A 20,464-nucleotide genomic window follows, 5' to 3' on the forward strand; every position below is an offset into this window, starting at 1 on the left:
GGCACCTCTGACAGTGCAGCACTCCCTCAGCACTGCACTGGAGTGTCAACCTAGATTGTTGTGCTCAAGTCCCTGGAGCGGGACTTGAACCCACAACCTTCCGACTCGGAGGCGAGAGTGCTTCCCACTGAACCCCGGCTTAAATAAGAATCTCTAATAACGTCACATTAAATTTTTTTCTTATTTTTCCTTTCTGTCTCTCTTCTCTATCTTTATTTCCCTCTCTCTATTTCTCGTTATGTACCTGATTTGACTCTAATTCACTCAAGTTCCTCCTCCATCGTTCCTCTGTTTTTTCCTCAGTTATTTAATCTCATTGGTGAAGGAGATAGACTCTGGGGTGGGGACTTGAACCCACAACCTTCTGACACAGAGGCGAGAGTGCTGCCCACTGAGCCACAGCTGACACTTGCCAACAGGAAGAGGTTCCACCACCACCTTCTCAGGGCAACTAGGGATGGGCAATAAATGTCAGCGATGCCCACACACCGAGAATGAATAAAAGATGTAATGGCACACCCTCACATTTCCACCCAGTAGAGAGTCAGAGAGTTGTGGGTTCAAGTCCCACTCCAGAGACTTGAGCACAAAAATCTAGGCTGACACTCCAGTGTAGTACTGAGGGAGCACTGCACTGTTGGAGGGGCAGTACTGAGGGAGCGTTGCACTGTTGGAGGGGCAGTACTGAGGGAGCACTGCACTGTTGGAGGGGCAGTACTGAGGGAGCACTGCACTGTTGGAGGGGCAGTACTGAGGGAGCACTGCACTGTCGGAGGGGCAGTACTGAGGGAGCACTGCACTGTTGGAGGGGCAGTACTGAGGGAGCACTGCACTGTCGGAGGGTCAGTGCTGAGGGAGCACTGCACTGTTGGAGGGGCAGTACTGAGGGAGCGCTGCACTGTCGGAGGGTCAGTGCTGAGGGAATGCTGCACTGTTGGAGGGGTAGTACTGAGGGAATGCTGCACTGTTGGAGGGGTAGTACTGAGCGAGCGTTGCACTGTCGGAGGGGCAGTACTGAGGGAGTGCTGCACTGTCGGAGGGGCAGTACTGAGGGAGCACTGCACTGTCAGAGGAGCAGTACAAAGGAAGTGCCGCACTTTCGGAGGGGCAGTAATGAGGGAATGCTGCACTGTCGGAGGGGCAGTAATGAGGGCGTGCCGCACTGTTGGAGGGTCAGTGCTGAGGGAGCGCTGCACTGTCGGAGGGGCGGTACTGAGGGAGCGCCGCACTGTCGGAGGGGCAGTACTGAGGGAGCGCCGCATTGTCGGAGGGGCAGTGCTGAGGTAGTGCCGCACTGTCGGAGGGGCAGTACTGAGGGAGCACCGCTCTGTCGGAGGGGCAGCACTGAGGTAGTGCTGCACTGTCGGAGGGGCTGTACTGAGGGATCGCCGCACTGTCGGAGGGGCAGTACTTAGGGAGTGCTGCACTGTCGGGGGCAGTACTGAGGGAGTGCTGCACTGTCGGAGGGGCAGTACTGAGGGAGCGCTGCACTGTCGGAGGGGCTGTACTGAGGGAGCACTGCACTGTCGGAGGGGCAGTACTGAGGGAGCACTGCACTGTTGGTGGGGCAGTACTGAGGGAGCACTGCACTGTCGGAGGGTCAGTGCTGAGGGAATGCTGCACTGTTGGAGGGGTAGTACTGAGCGAGCGTTGCACTGTCGGAGGGGCAGTACTGAGGGAGTGCTGCACTGTCGGAGGGGCAGTACTGAGGGAGCACCGCACTGTCAGAGGAGCAGTACAAAGGAAGTGCCGCACTTTCGGAGGGGCAGTAATGAGGGAATGCTGCACTGTCGGAGGGGCAGTAATGAGGGCGTGCCGCACTGTCGGAGGGTCAGTGCTGAGGGAGCGCTGCACTGTCGGAGGGGCGGTACTGAGGGAGCGCCGCACTGTCGGAGGGGCAGTACTGAGGGAGCGCCACATTGTCGGAGGGGCAATGCTGAGGTAGTGCCGCACTGTCGGAGGGGCAGTACTGAGGGAGCGCCGCTCTGTCGGAGGGGCAGTACTGAGGTAGTGCTGCACTGTCGGAGGGGCTGTACTGAGGGATCGCCGCACTGTCGGAGGGGCAGTACTTAGGGAGTGCTGCACTGTCGGGGGCAGTACTGAGGGAGCGCTGCACTGTCGGAGGGGCAGTACTGAGGGAGCGCTGCACTGTCGGAGGGGCTGTACTGAGGGAGTGCTGCACTGTCGGAGGGGCGGTACTGAGGGAGTGCTGCACTGTCGGAGGGGCAGTACTGAGGGAGCGCCGCACTGTTGGCGGGGCAGTAATGAGGGCATGCGGCAATGTCGGAGGGTGAGTGCTGAGGGCATGCCGCACTGTCGGAGGGTCAGTGCTGAGGGAGCGCTGCACTGTCGGACGGGCAGTACTGAGGGAGTGCTGCACTGTTGGAGGGGCGCTATTGAGGGAGTGCTGCACTGTCGGAGCGGCAGTACTGAGGAAGCGCTGCACTGTCGGAGGGGCAGTAATGAGGGAATGCTGCACTGTCAGAGAGGTTGTACTGAGGGAGCTCTGCACTGTCGGAGGGGCAGTACTGAGGGAGCGCCACATTGTCGGAGGGGCAGTGCTGAGGGAGCACTGCACTGTCGGAGGGGCAGTACTGAGGGAGTGTTGCACTGTCGGAGGGGCTGTACTGATGGAGTGCAGCACTGTCGGAGGGGCAGTACTGAGGGAGCGCTGCACTGTCGGAGGGGCGGTACTGAGGGAACGCTGCACTGTCGGAGGGACAGTACTGAGGAAGCGCCGCACTGTCGGAGGGACAGTACTGAGGGAGCGCCGCACTGTCAGAGGGGCAGTACTGAGGGAGTGCTGCACTGTCGGAGGGACAGTACTGAGGGAGCGCTGCACTGTCGGAGGGACAGTACTGAGGGAGCGCCACACTGTCGGAGGGACAGTACTGAGGGAGCGCCGCACTGTCGGAGGGACAGTACTGAGAGAGCGCCGCACTGTCGGAGGGACAGTACTGAGGGAGCGCCGCACTGTCGGAGGGGCAGTACTGAGGGAGTGCTGCACTGTCGGAGGGACAGTACTGAGGGAGCGCCGCACTGTCGGAGGGGCAGTACTGAGGGAGCGCCACACTGTCGGAGGGGCAGTACTGAGAGAGTGCTGCACTGTCGGAGATGCCGTCTTTTGGATTAAGACGTTAAACCAAGGCCCCGTCTGGACTCTCAGGTGGATGTAAAAGATCCCATGGTACTATCTCGAAGAAGAGCAGGGGAGTTCTCCCCGGTGTCCTGGATCAATATTTATCCATTAACCGACGTGGCTAAAAACCAGATTAGGCCGGATTCATGGTCAGCGGCGATGTGAAGGTGCTCACCGCTGGTCCCAAAGAAAGCTGCCCTCAGAGACCGGACGATCCCTGCGGCGAGGGAAGCTCGGCTTTCTCAACATGCAGCTACGATCAGTGTGGTGTCATGGCAATCCCACAGCGCGAGCTGCTGGCACGGCAACCAGCTGTCTAAGCAGCCAATCAAAACGCAGACCGAAAACCAGGAATTGAAGAAGTTGCTTTGATTCTGACATTTTTTTAAATGTTACACAACGCAAAACAGAGATTGGGGCTCTCACACGGGCAAAAGGCAAACTTGAAATAAAGAGCAACAAACTTTAAAAAAATATAATTTTTTAAAAATTGTAATTTTAATTATAATGGAGTAACTTGACACTCCACAAAGTTAAAATTAGTTTTTTTAGGGCCAGAACGATTGTTTAGCAGGCAATGCTCCATCTCACCCTCAATAAGCTCCCCACTGGGGTGGAGCTAATTTACAGAACAAACGGGAAACTGTTCAACCTCCGTCGCCTCCAGTCTAGATCTAAGGTCGTTCCATCCTCTGTTGTCGAATTACAGTACGCAGAAGACGCTTGCGTCTGCACTCACTCGGAGGCTGAACTCCAAACCATCATCAACACCTTGACCGAAGCGTACAAGAGCATGGGCCTTACACTAAACATCCGTAAGACAAAGGTCCTCTACCAACCTGCCCCCGCCACACAGTGCTGCCCCCCGATTATCAAAATCCACGACAAGGCCTTGGACAACGTGGACCACTTTCCATACCTCGGGAGCCTACCGTCAACAAGGGCAGATGTCGACGACGAAGTCCAACACCGCCTTCAGTGTGCCAGTGCAGCCTTCGGTCGCCTGAGGAAGAGAGTGTTTGAAGACCAGGACCTCAAACCCGGCACTAAGCTCATGGTCTACAGAACAGTAGTGATACCCGCCCTTCTGTATGCTTCAGAGACATGGACCATGTACAGCAGGCACCTCAAAGCACTGGAGAGGTATCAGCAACGCTGCCTCCGCAAGATCCTGCAAATCCTGGCAGGATAGGCGCACCAACGTCAGTGTTCTCGCTCAGGCCAACATCCCCAGCATCGAAACTTTGACCACGCTCGATCAGCTCCGATGGACGGGTCACATTGTCCGCATGCCCGATACAAAGCTCCCAAAACAAGAGCTCTACTCGGAGCTCCGGCACGGCAAGAGAGCCCCAGGTGGGCAGAGGAAATGCTCCAAGGACACCCTCAAAGCCTCCTTGAAAAAGTGTAACATCCCCACCGACACCTGGGAATCCCTGGCCCAGGACCGCACAAAGTGGAGGAGAAGCATCCGGGAAGGCGCCGAACACCTCGAGTCTCTTCGCCGGGAGCAAGCGGAAGCTAAGTGCAGGCAGCGCAAGGAGCGCACGTCAACCCAAGCACCCCACCCACCCGCCCCTTCAACCACCGTCTGCCCCACCTGTGACAGAGACTGTAGGTCCCGCATTGGACTCATCAGTCACCTGGGAACTCATTTTTAATGTGGAAGCAAGTCATCCTCGGTTCCGAGGGACTGCCTAAGAAGAAGAAGAAAACCCCAGTTACACCTAATCCAACAAGGCTTAACACTTAATGGGGTATTTAACAGCGATATTAATGCGGAAAAGCCCAATTTTTCATCAGTTTCACTGGCTGCTGGCTATGACGGGGGCGGGTGTGGGGGCTGGGGGCGGGGGGACTGGGGGGCGGGGGCTGGGGGGCGCTTCCACAGCGCAGCCAGTGTTGGAGCAAGGAACGACTGACCGCGACTTCAGGATTTCCGGGTTAGGACGGGCCGCCGCGCTACACCGGGAAGCTTGCGGCCAGTTTTCAAAGGGGCGGTGGCGGCGAGCGCCGACAGTTCGCCGTCGTGACCCAGCGCAAAATTGCGGGGCCCACAACCCACTGACCGTGGCACTGCTGTTTGCGGGAGCTTGCTGTGCGCAGACCGAGGCCGCCGCGTTGCCCGCATGACAATAGTGACCCGCACGTCCAAAAACAAACAGAAAAGTACTTCATTGGTTGTGAGGCGCTGCGGGGGTGAGGGTGAGGGTGAGGGTGGGGGACGGTCCTGAGGTGGTGAGAGGCGCTAGAGAAATGCAAGCTCATTCTTGCAACCTGTACTCGGGGATTCCCCCCACCAGAGGGCAGCGGACCAGGAATATGTTGCAGGCGTAACTTAAAAACAACCTCACTTTGCTGTAGTGATGGGATGAAGCTGCTTTGGGATTGAGTGTCACCAGTGTTTTTCTGAGCGAGAGAGAGAAGTCGGACCAGAAGATCCGCCGGCGGAGAGGACTTGCGGCGCAGTTATGGCGCAGCTGCTGCCGTTTGTGTTTGCGCTCTCTCTGCACCTCTGCTGCGCCCTGGCCGGGATGGATTCGTGTTACGGACGGGACTCGGGAGCGGCGCAGCGGTGCCTGCCGGAATTTTGCAACACTGCCTTCAACCGGACGGTGCTGGCCAGCGCCGTGTGCGGCTCGCCCGCCCCCGAGGAGTACTGCCTGCAGACCGGCGTGACCGGGGTCACCCAGTCCTGCCATGTGTGCGATGCCCGGCGGAGCCACGGGGCCAGCGAGCTGAACGACTTCCACAGCGAGGAGGAACCCAGCTGGTGGCAGAGCCCGTCCATGGTGCACGGGGTGCAGTACCCCAACTCCGTCAACCTGACCCTGCACCTGGGTGAGTGACAGCCCCGAGACCCCGGGTCACCCATTGTAGCACCCACACTCCGCGTCACCCACACTCTGTGTCACCCACTCCAGCCCCGAGACCCCGGGTCACCCATTGTAGCACCCACACTCCGTGTCACCCACACTCTGTGTCACCCACTCCAGCCCCGAGACCCCGGGTCACCCATTGTAGCACCCACACTCCGTGTCACCCACACTCTGTGTCACCCACTCCAGCCCCGAGACCCCAGGTCACCCATTGTAGCACCCACACTCCGCGTCACCCACTCCAGCCTCAGACTCTGTGTCACCCATTCTAGCACCCATAATCCAGGTCACCTAGTCCAGCACTCACACTCCATGTCACCCTCTCCAGCCCCGAGACCCCGGGTCACCCACTCCAGCACCCACACTCCGGGTCACCCACTCCAGCCCCGAGACCCCGGGTCACCCACTCCAGCCCCCACACCCCGTGTCACCCACTCCAGCCCCGAGACCCCGGGTCACCCACTCCAGCACCCACACTCCGGGTCACCCACTCCAGCACCCACACTCCGGGTCACCCACTCCAGCACCCACACTCCGGGTCACCCACTCCAGCCCCGAGACCCCGGGTCACCCACTCCAGCACCCACACCGGACTCCGGGTCACCCACTCCAGCACCCACACTCCGGGTCACCCACTCCAGCACCCACACTCCGGGTCACCCACTCCAGCCCTGAGACCCCGTGTCACCCACTCCAGCCCCCACACCCCGTGTCACCCACTCCAGCCCCGAGACTCAACCTCATTCACTAAGTCTCAGTCTATTCTAGCACAGGGACTAAGCCCATCACTGATTTAAATCATAGACTTGCTACAATCACTGGGTCATTTGTTAAACTTGTTACAATCATTGAGCGACTTGCTGCAATCAGTGGGTGAATTTTAAACCTGTTCCTGCATTTTATTGACTATCAAAAGCAGGAGGAATGGGTTCACTTACACAGATTATACAGCTCAGGAACAGGCCATTCGGCCCAACCATGCCGGTGTTTATGCCCCACACGAGCCTCCTCCCGCCTTTCCTCCTCTTCCCTCTCTTCCCTTCGTTCTCCCCCATGTGCTTGTCCAGCCTCCCCTTAAAATGCATCGATACTGTTCGCCTCAACACTTTATGTATATTCGGGTTAATCTGTGGATGAAATTTCCTTTCACACGCTTTGAGCGGGTGCAACGTGTGGAACAGCTGCACCTGTGTCTGTTTTCTGTGATAAGGTCATAAACTCTTTGGAAAGTAGTTTGTGGATTTAGTTTTCTGCTGGGTTGGTTAGTGTTAAATGTAAAGCAGGAGTTTGGTCAGCGGGAGACTGCGGGACAGGACCACAGATGTTATTTTCGTTTCTCAAGTCACTGCAATTGTTTCCAAGTGAGGCTTGAAACGGGGTCCCGTTCTAGTTAAAATTTCTTTAAAAGTTAAGATGAAATGGAATAAAGGGCAATAATAACAGAAAAACACTTTGGAAATTCTTATTTAGTTGGACGAGTTGTTTTTATTGCCCTGTTTAAAGTTCTTAGCTCAAGAGTCCAGTTTGTGCCATTTCCCCAAACTCCGACTGCAGAAGTTAATCAACTTTTAAACTAAAAGATTGTGAATCAAGCAGGCGCTAGGACCCGCGCGGAACACCCGGACTCTTCGCACAACGAGAAGGGGTTTAAAATCTAACCTGACCTATCGGAGTGGAGTATGCAAATTAAAATCTGGGTCTCATTGTCCCTGAACCAATTAACCTCCGGGTATGTAAATTAAGGGGCGGGGTTCCCGCGGCCACGTGGTTTAAAGCCCCGGTACTGGCAGCTAATCGGGTTCCCCCTAGCGGTTGTCGGTTTTTATTCCCAGCTCCCTGGGCAATGCCAACAGGACACTGGCACATGGCACCGATTGGTTGGGGAGGTTGGAATGCAGTACTTCCCATCTGGATGATGGGTCCGTCACTGGGTTTGGAAGCTCTTCCCATTCCAGACTTTTTCACATTTCCAAACCCCATTTTTGAGACACCTCATGAACCAGTATTCAAAATTACTAGTGAACATAGAAGATAGGAGCAGGAGTAGGCCATTCGGCCCCTCGAGCCTGCTCCGCCATTCAATGCGATCATGGCTGATCATCCAAATTCAGTATCCTGTCCCTGCTTTCTCCCCATATCCCTTGATCCCTTGAGCCTTAAGAAATATATCCAACTCCTTCTTGAATATATTTAATGAATTGGCCTCAACCGCCCTCTGTGGTAGAGAATTCCACAGGTTCACCACTCTCTGGGTGAAGAAATTCCTCCTCATCTCAGTCCTAAATGGCTTACCCCTTATCCTTAGACTGTGACCCCTGGTTCTGGACTCCCCGGCCATCGGGAACATCCTTCCTGCATCTAGTCTGTCCAGTCCTGTTAGAATTTTATAAATTTCAATGAGATCCCCTCTCATTCTTCTAAACTCCAGCGAGTACAAGCCCAATCGACCCAATCTCTCCTCAGAGGAAGACAGGACTTGCGTTCATATAGCGACTTGCCTTGTTTTGTCTCGGGTTGAGTCGGTATATGCAGTCTAGCTGTACTCCGCCAACTTTGTAAGGAATTCCCTAGGACACTGGGGATAACTCCCCTGCTCTTCTTAGAAACAGTGTCACGGGATCTTTTACATCCACCCGAGAGGACAGACGGGACCTCGGTTTAATGTCTCATCAAAAGACAGCACCTCCGACAGTGCAGCACTCCTTCAGTACTGCACTGGGAGTGTCAGCTTAGATTTTGTGCTCGAGTCTCTGGAGTGGGGACTTGAACCCACAACCTCTTGATTCGGAGGCGGGAGTACTGCCCACTGAGCCACGGCTGACACACGAAGGGCCCTAAGATTTTTATTGGCTGTAAAGCGTTTTGGGACGTCCTGAGGTTGTGAAAGGTGCTGGAGAAATTGAATGACCCTTCTTTCCCACCATGCCTTGGACCTCTCACTTCACATTCTCCCTCCTGCTCGGTGTCCCTGTCATTAGCCACTGGGAGATGACTACTCTCTCTACCTGACCAGCTCCAGATGAATGTAAACTGTTTGATCAGCGGCGAATATTCTCTGTGTTGGAGGGCTGAGCTGCTGCACTTCACGATGCCGAGGCTCTGTTGGGAATGAAGTCACCGCCACTGTGACTGATGGGCTCCCGTGCAAATCCACCTTGGAATTGGCATGCTCAGCCCCTGAACTGAGAGTGACCGTCTTATAATTTATAGACCTGTCTCGTTAGGACAAAGACGCTGCATTTTATTTGGTCATTTTTTTACCCCCTCCCCTATTAAATCCTGGCTGTGTAAATAATCACTGGGCGTGAAGCCCAGTCAAGGAAACACTCAAGGGTTTGCTCCTCTGAGGAATTGCGTTGTTTAGTCTTTCGATGTGGGACGACACAGGACATCTTTAGAGTCTGAATGTGGTTTATTTTGGTGCTGTGATCATTACAGACAGAAATTAGGCTTGGAGCCCCTGCCTTGCTCCACCTCAGCTTTGCTCGACTGAGTGGATTTATTTTGTAACTTAGCAGAAAAACATCCGTGGCTCAGTGGGCAGCACCCTCGCCTCTGAGTCAGAAGATCGTGGATTCAAGCCCCACTCCAGAGACTTGAGCACAAAACACAGGCTGACACTCCCAGTGAAGTGCTGAGGGAGTGCCGCACTGTCTGAGGGGCGGTACTGAGGGAGTGTCGAAGGGGAGGTACTGAGGGAGTGCCACACTGTTGGAGGGACAGTACTGAGGGAATGTCGGAGGGGCAGTACTGAAGGAGCGTGGCACTGTCTGAGGGGCAGTATTGAGGGAGCGCCGCACTGTCGGAGGGCAGCGCTGAGGGAGCGCTGCACTGTCAGAGTGGCTGTCTTTCGGATGAGACATTAAACCCCAGGCCCCGTCTGCTTTCTCATCTGAACATAAATGTTCCCATGGCATGATTTCGAAGAGGAGCTGAGGAGTTATCCCTAGTGTCCTGGTCAATATTTATCCCTCAAATAACAGCTAAAAAAACCCTCGATTATCTGGTAACTTATCTCATTGCTGTCTGTGGGATCTTGCTGTGTGCAAATTGGCTGCCGTGTTTCCAATGTTACAACAGTGACTACACTTCAAAAAGTAACTTCATTGGCTGTGAAGCGTTTTGGGACGTCCTGAAGTGGTGAAAGGTGCAATATCTTTCTTTAATTCAGATGAGTCTTGAAAAGAGAGCGCAAAGCAAAGATTATTGGGAAGACACCTAGGCCTAGAAATTCAGTTAAGGCCCGCCAGCAGGCTAACGCCCAAAAGTTAGCGCTGCGCGCGGAGCCACTTGCGCCCGCCGGAAATTCAGTTTCAGCGCCCCAACTCGAAGGCGGCCGCTATTCAAGGGTTTCGGCGCCCCCGCTTGGGGCGCTGAAACTGAATATCGGCACGCTAGGTGCCGCAGTGCCACCCGCTGCGGAGCGGCAGGCTGCGGTACTGCAGGCCTCCTCCTCTTAAGGGGGAGGTGCCTGCAACAGTGAGATTGCCGCTGGATTGTGCCGGGAAATGAGCCCGGCACCTCGGAGAAGTGCCGGGCTCGCGGAAAGCAGCCGGCAATGCCGCGGGGGGGGGGGGGGGGTGGAGGAGGCCGGGGAAGGAGGTGCGGGCAGGCGGCCGCCGAAAAAGCGGCCGGCCGCACCTCCACCTTAAAGCGCCCCAGTAGCGCAGCAGTACGGCCCTGTTTTTCCAGCGCTGTTTGCGGCCGCTGCAGAAGAGGCGGCCGCAACTAAATATGGGGTTTGGGCCGGAAGCGGGGCGGAACCGGGGCACTGCGCACACCGATGACGTCATCGGTGTCGGTGCAGCGCTACCGGTTACCGCCGCCATTACCGCAGCGCTGAATATCAGTGCACCCTCTTACACTGGCGCAGAAACCCTATTTGGGCGGTAACTGGGCGCAAAGCCCACTGAATTTCTAGGCCCTATTGCCCTCTCCTGTCCACTTTCTAATGCTCTACTTCTCGTTGACCCGCCCCTCGCCCTATAGTTCTGTTGAGTTTATAACAATGTAAAATTGAGAAGTCGGCTCACGGGGCGCAGCGGGGCAGTGTCGATGTCCTGAGGTCAGAACTAAACGTAAACAACGCAGGAGTTGCCCAAGTTGAGGTGTGCCCAGCACCGCATGACCCTGTACTGTCCTCCATCACCAGCGTCTGGAAAGGTAAGCTAGATTACTGAAAGATCAGTGGACCATTGACCTGATGATCATAGGACGATACAACAGAGGACGAGGACATTTGGCCCATCGTGCCTGTGGAAGATTATGGGGGGCAGAAACCGGGCCGTTAAAATCCCCCCCCACCACCCAATAACAACTTGCATTTATATAGCACCTTTAACGTAGTAAAACGTCCCAAGGGGCTTCACAGGAGCGTTGGCAAACAAAATATGACGCCGAGCCACATAGGGAGATATTAGGACAGGTGAGAGGTAAGTTTTAAGGAGCGTCTTAAAGGAGGAGAGAGAGGGATTTCCAGAGCTCGGGGCCTAGGCAGCTGAAGGCACGGCCGCCAATGGTGGAGTGAAGGAAATCGGGGATGTGCAAGAGGCCATAATTAGAGATCTCGGAGGGTTGTGGGGCTGGTGGAGATTACAGAGATAGGGAAGGGGCAGAGGCCATGGAGGGATTTGAAAACAAGGATGAGAATTTTAAAATCGAGGTGTTACTGGACCGGGAGCCAGTGTCGGTCAGCGAGCACGGGGGGTGAGGGGTGAACAGGACTTGGTGCGAGTTAGGACACGGGGCAGCAGAGGTTTGGATGAGCCGATGTCTCAAAGCACTTCACACCCACTGGCTTACTCCTGAAGTGCAGCCACTCCTGTCGCATCGAGAGGCACCATCCCTTTAAACCATGCTTGGCGTTCCCCTTTTAAAGGCAGCGAGGAATCCGACTCCCGCCTTGGAACAGCCTCTGTGCACTCACGCCACACAAAAGCTTGAAGTAAACAAGGAAACCAGACAGTTATACCCTTCCTGGATTCATTGAGGCTTGAGACCCAAGCCCTGCACGACCAACAAATGGTGATTGTTTAAATCAACATTACTTTGTGATGCCTAGGCTAATAAATTAACGGCATACATCACTCCAGATGTCTGACTCGTTGCTGCAAAAATAATATAAATGATTGCGATGGATCGGTGATCTACAGTCGAGCGATTAAGCAGGACCAGCGTGCTTCGCTACACAGCGGGAGTCGGTTAGCTTCCCGCACAATCGCGGGATTAGGAGGGGCTCCGGGGCATAGGGGAGGGGGGGCTCTAAACTCTCCTTGTGGGGCGCACCTGCCCCTCCTCCTGACCCCCTGAGGATCTCCTGTCCACGTCCTGATCTTCCCCCAACTTGCTTCAGCCTGCGGGGTGAGGCGGGGGTTGGGGGGGGGCTGCTGTGGGCGGGTGGCGAAGGCTGCAACACTTATGCCCCACTCAAGAGAGCAGGTTAAAGTTAGGCTGGGCAAGTAAGAAACCCACCCAATTTCCATCGCTCAAATGTTGTCTGATAATCGCTCCTGGGACATCTTACTATGTTAATAATAATAATAATTCAACTTTATTGTCATTGTACAATGCACAAGTACATGAACAACAAAATGTGATCTTGCAAGCTCCAATGAGTCCAGTACAAATAACATTAACATTAAACATAAATAGCACCGTCCTGGGAGAAGCAAAGCCGCTGCGTCTGTGCGCGCCGCCATTCCATTTCCACTGTATAAATGCAAGTTAAAACGTCTGCTCTCTCAGATGGACGTGAACGATCCCACGGCCACTATTTCGAAGAAGAGCAGGGGAGTTCTCCCTGGTGTTCTCGGCCAATATTTATCCCTCAACCAGCATCACTAAAACAGATTATCTGGTCATTATCACATTGCTGTTTGTGGGATCTTGCTGTGCGCAAATTGGCTGCCGCGTTTCCTACATTACAACAGTGATTACACTTCAAAAAGTACTTCATTGGCTGTAAAGCGCTTTGGGACGTCCTGAGGTCATAGCGTCATAGAGTTATACAGCACAGAAAGAGGCCCTTCGGCCCATCGTGTCCGCGCCGGCCATCAAGCCCTGTCTATTCTAATCCCATTTTCCAGCACTTGGTCCGTAGCCTTGTATGCTATGGCGTTTCAGGTGCTCGTCTAAATGCTTCTTGAATGTTGTGAGGGTTCCTGCCTCTACCACCCTTTCTGGCAGTGAGTTCCAGATTCCAACCACCCTCTGGGTGAAAAAGTTTTCCCTCAAATCCCCTCTAAACCTCCTGCCCCTTACCTTGAAACTATGCCCCCTGGCTATTGACCCCTCTACTAAGGGGAAAAGTTCCTTTCTATCTACCCTATCTGTTGTGTATGTACCTTTAAGGGAAGAACTGGTTTTAGACTGCATTACCGGCAGTGACCACCCCTGTATAAAAGGCCCTAGCAGGCTTCTGTATTTCAGTCTGACGTTGCCCTCCTGTTCAGTAAAGTACCTGTTAACTGTTCTCCCGAAGTCCGTGTACTATTGAGGCGCGGACTTTACACTATCTATGCCCCCTTAAAGGTCGTAAAAGGTGCTGTATAAATGCCGGATTTTTTTTGTAAAGTTTTATGAAAAGGGAAGAATTTCATCATTACACAAACACCATCTTTTGATTTCTCCTGTTCAAAGTCAGCTGTTCCTGTGCTGTGGTGGAAGCTGATGTTCCAGACAGAAAATAGCAACTGTGTCTGTCTGTCTGCCTCTCTCTCTCTCTCTCTCTGGACTGGGGGATTCGGGTCAGGCTGTTCCCAGACCAGACAGGCCCCGAGTCTCCGCAGCTGTTCCCAATCCAGAGGAAGTTTAGATTGGACTTCCTATCGCGGGAGATGAAAGACAAAACACTCAGGCAGCTTCCCAGATCCGGGATGTTCCCCACACTTAACAATCATGTGGACTTTTTAATCGGGCTTAACTTTAATGAGACCATAACTAGACCCCAAGTATTCCACCTCTCCCACGCCCATCTCTGTTGTGACAATTTAAATTTGCAAATAAGAACATTCCAATCACACAAGTCAACCAGCACCAGATTACCCAGGGGGGCTGTTACTGATTATTAGTTTAGTAAAAGACAGCCATGGTTTAACCATTGTCTCATATTTTCCTCTACATGTCTAATTACATCATAAAAGTGCAGAAGACTTGGATGTTTGGTTCTGGTGTGTTTAAAAAAAAATGCAAGTAATGAATGAGTCAAGGAGCCTCGAGCTTAAAACCTCAGCCCCCTCCCTCTCTCTGTAACCTCCTTCAGCCCCACAACCCTCCGAGATATCTGCGCTCCTCCAATTCTGGCCTCTTGCGCATCCCCCGATTTGGAGAGATTGGGTCAATTGGGCTTATACTCGCTGGAGTTTAGAAGAATGAGAGGGGATCTCATTGAAACTTATAAAATTCTAACAGGACTAGACAGACTAGATGCAGGAAGGATGTTCCCGATGACGGGGGAGTCCAGAACCAGGGGTCACCATCTAAGGATAAGGGGTAAGCCATTTAGGACAGAGATGAGGAGGAATTTCTTCACCCAGAGAGTGGTGAACCTGTGGAATTCTCTACCACAGAAGGCAGTGGAGGCCAATTCATTAAATATATTCAAGAAGGAGTTGGATATATTTCTTAAGGCTAAAGGGATCAAGGGATATGGGGAGAGGGCAGGGACCGGGTACTGAGTTTGGATGATCAGCCATGATCTCATTGAATGGCGGAGCAGGCTCGAGGGGCCGAATGGCCTACTCCTGCTCCTATCTTCTATGTTTCTATGATGTCCTTCACTCCACCATTGGCGGCCGTGCCTTCAGCTGCCTGGACCCCAAGCCCTGGAATTCCCTCCCTAAACCTTTCCGCCTCTCTGAGTTTCGGGGGGGAGGGAGGTGGGTGTCCGGGGGTGGCTTGCCAGGAGATGGAATGTCAGTGGGATGTTGAGTAGTGAGTTTAAAAGTAATTTAATCTAAATTAAATGGGAGCGATGTTACTGTAAAGTCAGTGGGCGCGTAATTCGGTTAGGCCCCGTTTGGGGGCGGCACCGGAGTTAAGGCCGGACATTTAGCTGCGCACTCTGCGGGGCCTTCGATGGCCCACACTAGGCCACCAGGGCAGCGCGGTGCCATGGGCTGCGCGATGGCGGCCAGGACCACGCCACGGCCCACCACGCTGTGCCGACCTGGAGGTCGACCAAAAACAGAAAATGGCGGCACGGGTCGCGGCCGCACCTCCCCTTAACTAGCGTCCTGTGAGCGGAGGTCGGCCCGGAACGCCACCCGCGAGGCCGAGGCTGACACTGACACTGCCTGCGGCAGCCTTGCGGGGCGCAGCCGAATTTCTTTCACGGGGTGCTAAGGGGTCGCCACCCACATCATTGCCAGAGGTGCGACAGCCCGGGGTGCTACCGGCGGGGAAGCGGCGCTATCGGGTAGCACCTCAGCAACGCCCTGCCGAATTTCTCGGGGGGGGGTGGGTAGCGGAGTGGGGTGGGGGGGTGGGGTGTGGATTGGGGGATGTGCTGGGGAGTGGGGGGGTAGCGAGTGGGGGGGGTCGAGGGGATGGGGGTGAGGCGCGGGTGGGGGATGTGGTAGGGAGCGGGTTGGAGTAGGGAGTGGGAGCCCGGGCAGGCTGCTTTGATGGGGTGGAGAAGGTGCAGCGCAGATTCACCAAAATAATACCCGGGCTAAAAAGGTTACATTCTGAGGGCAGGTTGCTTGTATTCCCTCGAGTAAAGTAGATTAAGGGGTGATCTAATTGAGATGTTAAAGAAAGAAAGACTTGTATTTCTCCAGCGCCTTTCACCACCTCAGGACGTCCCAAAGTGCTTCACAACCAATGAAACACTTTTTGAAGTGTAGTCACTGTTGTAATGTAGGAAACGTAGCAGCTAATTTGCGCACAGCAAGATCCCACAACCAGCAATGATAATGGCCAGATAATCTGTTTTAGTGATGTTGATTGAGGGATAAATATTGACCAGGACACCGGGGAGAACTCCCCTGCTCTTCTTCGATGTAGTGCCGCAGGATCTTTTACGTCCACCTGAGAAGGCAGACGGGACCTCAGTTTAACGTCTCATCCAAAAGACGGCACCTCTGACAGTGCAACACTCCCTCAGCACTGCACTGGGAGTGTCAGCCTAGATTTATTGTGCTTCAGTCTCTGGAGTGGGACTTGAACCCACGACTTTCTGACTCAGAGACGAGGGTGCCGCCCACTGAGCCACAGCTGACACCGTTAAGATGATTAAAGGAGTTGATCGGGTAGATCGAGAGAAACTGTTTCCTCTGGTGGGGGGGAGTCCAGAATGATGTGCCATCAATAACTCGAGGACAAGAAGTTAAAGGATTCAACTGAAGGCTTTTAATCGCTAAGAACATTGCACGTCATTCCACATCGGATTCGTCTGGCAGAATGACTCATACAGCTCTTGAGACCTTTATATGACAAAAGACAGGGGCGGAGCCAATACACACAATAGGGGAAAAGGGGGCGGTACACACAATACAATGCAGGTAAAACACAGGGGCTGATGAAGACATATATTTCATCACATTCACCCCTTCTACAGATTTAGTCTGTCCGGGGGTGTGAGAGTCCTTCCTGAACGTCGCAACAGTACCTCGGGTTCCGACCGGGAGTCCGTGGAGCCCTCCTGGGCATACCCATGTGCTGGGGGTGTTGCAGGTACTTCTGGGGGTGGTGAGGATACCTCTGGGGATGGTGGAGGTTCTTCTGGGGGTGGTGAGGATGGGTCGCCGTCGCTTCCTGCCGAGGCGAGGTCCTTTATGGACACGGTGTCCTCACGCCCGTCGGCTTGCTTGACGTACGCGTACTGTGGGTTTGCGTGGAGTAGGTGCACTGCCTCCACGAGGGGATCCGTTTTGTGGCCCCTCACATGCTTCCGTAATAGGACTGTCCCTGGGGTGGAGAGCCACGAAGGTAGGGACACTCCCGAGGTTGATTTGCGGGGAAAAACAAACATCTTCTCGTGAGGAGTGGCGTTAGTAGCAGTACACAGTAGCGACCTTATCGAGTGGAGTACGTCTGGGAGGACCTCTTGCCAGCGGGAGGTAGGGAGGCCTTTAGACCTTAGTGCTAAGGTGACCGCCTTCCACACTGTCGCGTTCTCCCTCTCCACTTGCCCATTACCCCGGGGGTTATAACTAGTGGTCCGACTCATGGCTATCCCCTTCGACAGCAGGTATTGGCGCAGTTCGTCGCTGATGAACGACGCCCCCCTGTCAGTGTGGATGTAGTTCGGCATGCCGAACGTGCAAAACAGGCTGCCGAGGCACTTGATGACCGTGGCACTGGTCATGTCTGGGCAGGGGTAGGCGAATGGGAAGCGGGAGTACTCGTCCACAATGTTGAGAAAGTACACATTGCGGTCGGTGGAGGGGAGTGGCCCCTTGAAATCTAAGCTCAGGCGCTCGAATGGCCGTGTAGCTTTGATCAGGTGGGCTCAGTCGGGCCTGTAAAAACGGGGCTTGCATTCCGCACAGGTGCGGCAGTCCCTGGTCATAGACCGGACCTCCTCGATGGAATAGGGCAGGTTACGGGATTTTATAAAGTGAAATAGCCGGGTGACCCCCGAGTGGCAGAGGCCATTGTGGAGGCCCTGTAGCCTGTCCCCCTGGATGCTGGCACACATCCCTCGTGATAGGGCGTCGGGGGATTCGTTGAGGGCCCCCGGCCTATATATTATGTCGTACTCAAATGTGGAGAGTTCGATCCGCCACCTGAGAATTTTGTCGTTCTTGATCTTCCCCCTCTGTTTGTTGTTAAACATGAAGGCTACCGACCGCTGGTCGGTAAGCAGGGTGAAGCGTTTGCCGGCTAGGTAGTGCCTCCAGTGCCGCACTGCCTCCACTATGGCCTGGGCCTCCTTCTCTACCGAGGAGTGCCTGATCTCGGGCCCTTGGAGGGTTCTTGAGAAAAAGGCTACGGGCCGCCCATCCTGGTTGAGGGTGGCTGCTAAAGCGAAGTCGGACGCATCGCTTTCGACCTGGAAAGGGATGTTTTCGTCCACGGCCCGCAGCGCGGCCTTCTCAATATCGTGTTTAATGCTGTTGAAGGCGGCGTGGGCCTCGGCCGTGAGCGGGAAGGACGTTGATTTCAGGAGGGGACGGGCCTTGTCGGAATAATTGGGGACCCATTGGGCGTAATAGGAGAAAAACCCCAGGCACCTTTTCAGGGCCTTGGGAGTGTTTGGTAGGGGTAGCTCCCGTAGGGGGCGCAATCGGTCGGGGTCCGGACCGATTTCCCCGTTTTCCACCACGCAGCCCAGGATACAGAGGCGCGTGGTGCTAAAGACACACTTATCCTCGTTGTAGGTGAGATTGAGTCTGAGGGCGGTTTTCAGAAATCTCGCGAGGTTCGAGTCGTGGTCTTGCTGGTCGTGGCCGCAGATGGTGACGTTGTCTAGGTATGGATAGGTGGCTCTTAACTGGTTCTCATCGACCATGCGGTCCACCTCCCGCTGGAAGACCGAGACCCCATTCGTTACCCCAAAGGGGACTATGAGGAAGTGGTAGAGGCATCCGTTCGCCTCGAAGGCGGTGTATGGACGGTCCTCCAGCCTAATGGGGAGCTGGTGGTATGCCGATTTTAGGTCGATGGTGGAAAACACCCGGTATTGCGCAATTTGGTTAACCATATCCGCTATGCGGGGCAGAGGGTAGGCGTCTAGCTGGGTGTATAGATTAACCGTCTGGCTATAATCTATCACCATCCGCTTCTTTTCGCTACCCTTAACTACTACTACCTGGGCGCGCCACGGGCTGGTACTGCATTCGATGATACCCTCCCGCTTGAGTCTTTCTACTTCAGACGCAATGAACCATCTGTCCTCCCAGCTGTACCGCCTACTCTTGGTCGCTATGGGTCGACAGTTGGGTGCGAGGTTGGCGAACAGAGAGGGCGGCTTGACCTTCAGGGTAGCCAGACCGCACACTGTGAGGGGCGGCTGGGACCCACCGTAGGTAAGCGTGATACTTCGGTGGTGGCACTGGAAGTCCAGACCCAAGATCACGCTCACACGGAGATCTGGCATTATCAACAGTTTAAAATCTCTGTAATCAGTGCCTTTTACCGACAACATAACCACGCAGAAACCTGTAATTTTTGAGGTATGAGTCTTATCAGCCATGGCGATTTTGCCCTGTGTAGGGACTATCGTTAGTGAAAGTCGTTTTACCAGGCTAGGATGAATAAAGCTTTCGGTGCTCCCGCAGTCAATCAAACATTTAACCTTGTTCCCGTTTACCTCTATGTCCCTCATCGATCTAGACAACGGATGCGGCCTGGATTGATCCACTGTGATTGAGGCCACCAGTGGGTCCTGGGGGTCCGTGTAGTCGGGACAAGATGGTGGACTCCATGAGGGTGGACAAGATGGCATCCAAGATGGCCGCCCCCACGGCGCGCACGCGGCGGTGGCGGAGTTGGAGGCGGGGTTCCCTCTGCAGACTTTACGGAAATGTCCTTTCTTCCTGCATTTAAAACAGGTGGTGCCCTTCGCTGGGCACAAATGCCTGGAGTGTTTGTCCTGGCTGCAGAAGTAGCATTTCGGGCCCCGATGCATCGCGGCAGTAGTGGGGCTCCTGGGTGGAGGCTGGGGCTCCGACGGTGCTGGGCTGGCCTGAGACCTGGGAGGCGAAGATGGCTTCCAAGATGGCGGCCCCCACGGCGTGCACGAGGCGGAGTGGGCCGCGTGGCCTGAGGAACAGGATTCAGAGTTCCTCTGGGCCATATCCAGCGATCGCGCTATGCCCATAGCCTGTTTTAAGTCCAGTCCCTCCTTTTCAAACAGTTTCTGCCGAATGTAATTTGAACTGAGGCCCGCAATAAAGGAGTCTCGGATCAGCTCCTCCGTGTACACGGTGGCAGACACGGCCTTACAGTTACAGTCTCTGCCCAGTACTTTTAGGCTTAGCATGAAGTCCTCTAGTGACTCACCGTGCCGCTGCATGCGAGTAGTCAGAAGATGCCTGGCGTACACCTTGTTTATTGGCCGCACGTAGTGGGCCTTCAGAATGGTGCAGGCATCCTCATAGCTGGTGGCATCTCGGATGAGAGGGGAGACCCGATGACTCACCCGGTTTCGCAGGATTCCCAGTTTCACGTCTCCGGTGGCGGTCGCAGCTGCTATGGTGGTGGCTGAGGTTTCGATGAAAAATTCGAAGCATTGGAACCAGTGTCCGAACTGTGTGGCTGCGTCTGTGGCATGGGGGTCCAGATCCAAGCGCTCTGGTTTCAGGAGTCGATCCATCTTGGTGTTTTAGCAGTTAAAATTGATGTGCCATCAATAACTCGAGGACAAGAAGTTAAAGGATTCAACTGAAGGCTTTTAATCGCTAAGAACATTGCACGTCATTCCACATCGGATTCGTCTGGCAGAATGACTCATACAGCTCTTGAGACCTTTATATGGCAAAAGACAGGGGCGGAGCCAATA

General features: G+C 54.5%; 1 protein-coding gene across 1 annotated transcript in view; it reads left to right on the forward strand.

Annotated features, from left to right (window-relative positions):
* The first annotated feature begins 5,477 nt into the window (after positions 1–5,477).
* Positions 5,478–20,464, forward strand: part of LOC147101613 (laminin subunit gamma-3-like) — a 119,148-nt gene continuing 104,161 nt past the window's right edge. The window contains 1 exon segment of the mRNA XM_085965316.1: positions 5,478–5,980. Within this exon segment, the coding sequence (XP_085821442.1) occupies positions 5,611–5,980 (370 nt within the window). The 5' untranslated portion in view covers positions 5,478–5,610.

The sequence above is a fragment of the Somniosus microcephalus genome, chromosome 23 (genome assembly GCF_052327205.1).
Source record: "Somniosus microcephalus isolate GS21.2 chromosome 23, FLI_Smic_1.0, whole genome shotgun sequence".
Classification (NCBI taxonomy): Eukaryota; Metazoa; Chordata; class Chondrichthyes; order Squaliformes; family Somniosidae; genus Somniosus; species Somniosus microcephalus.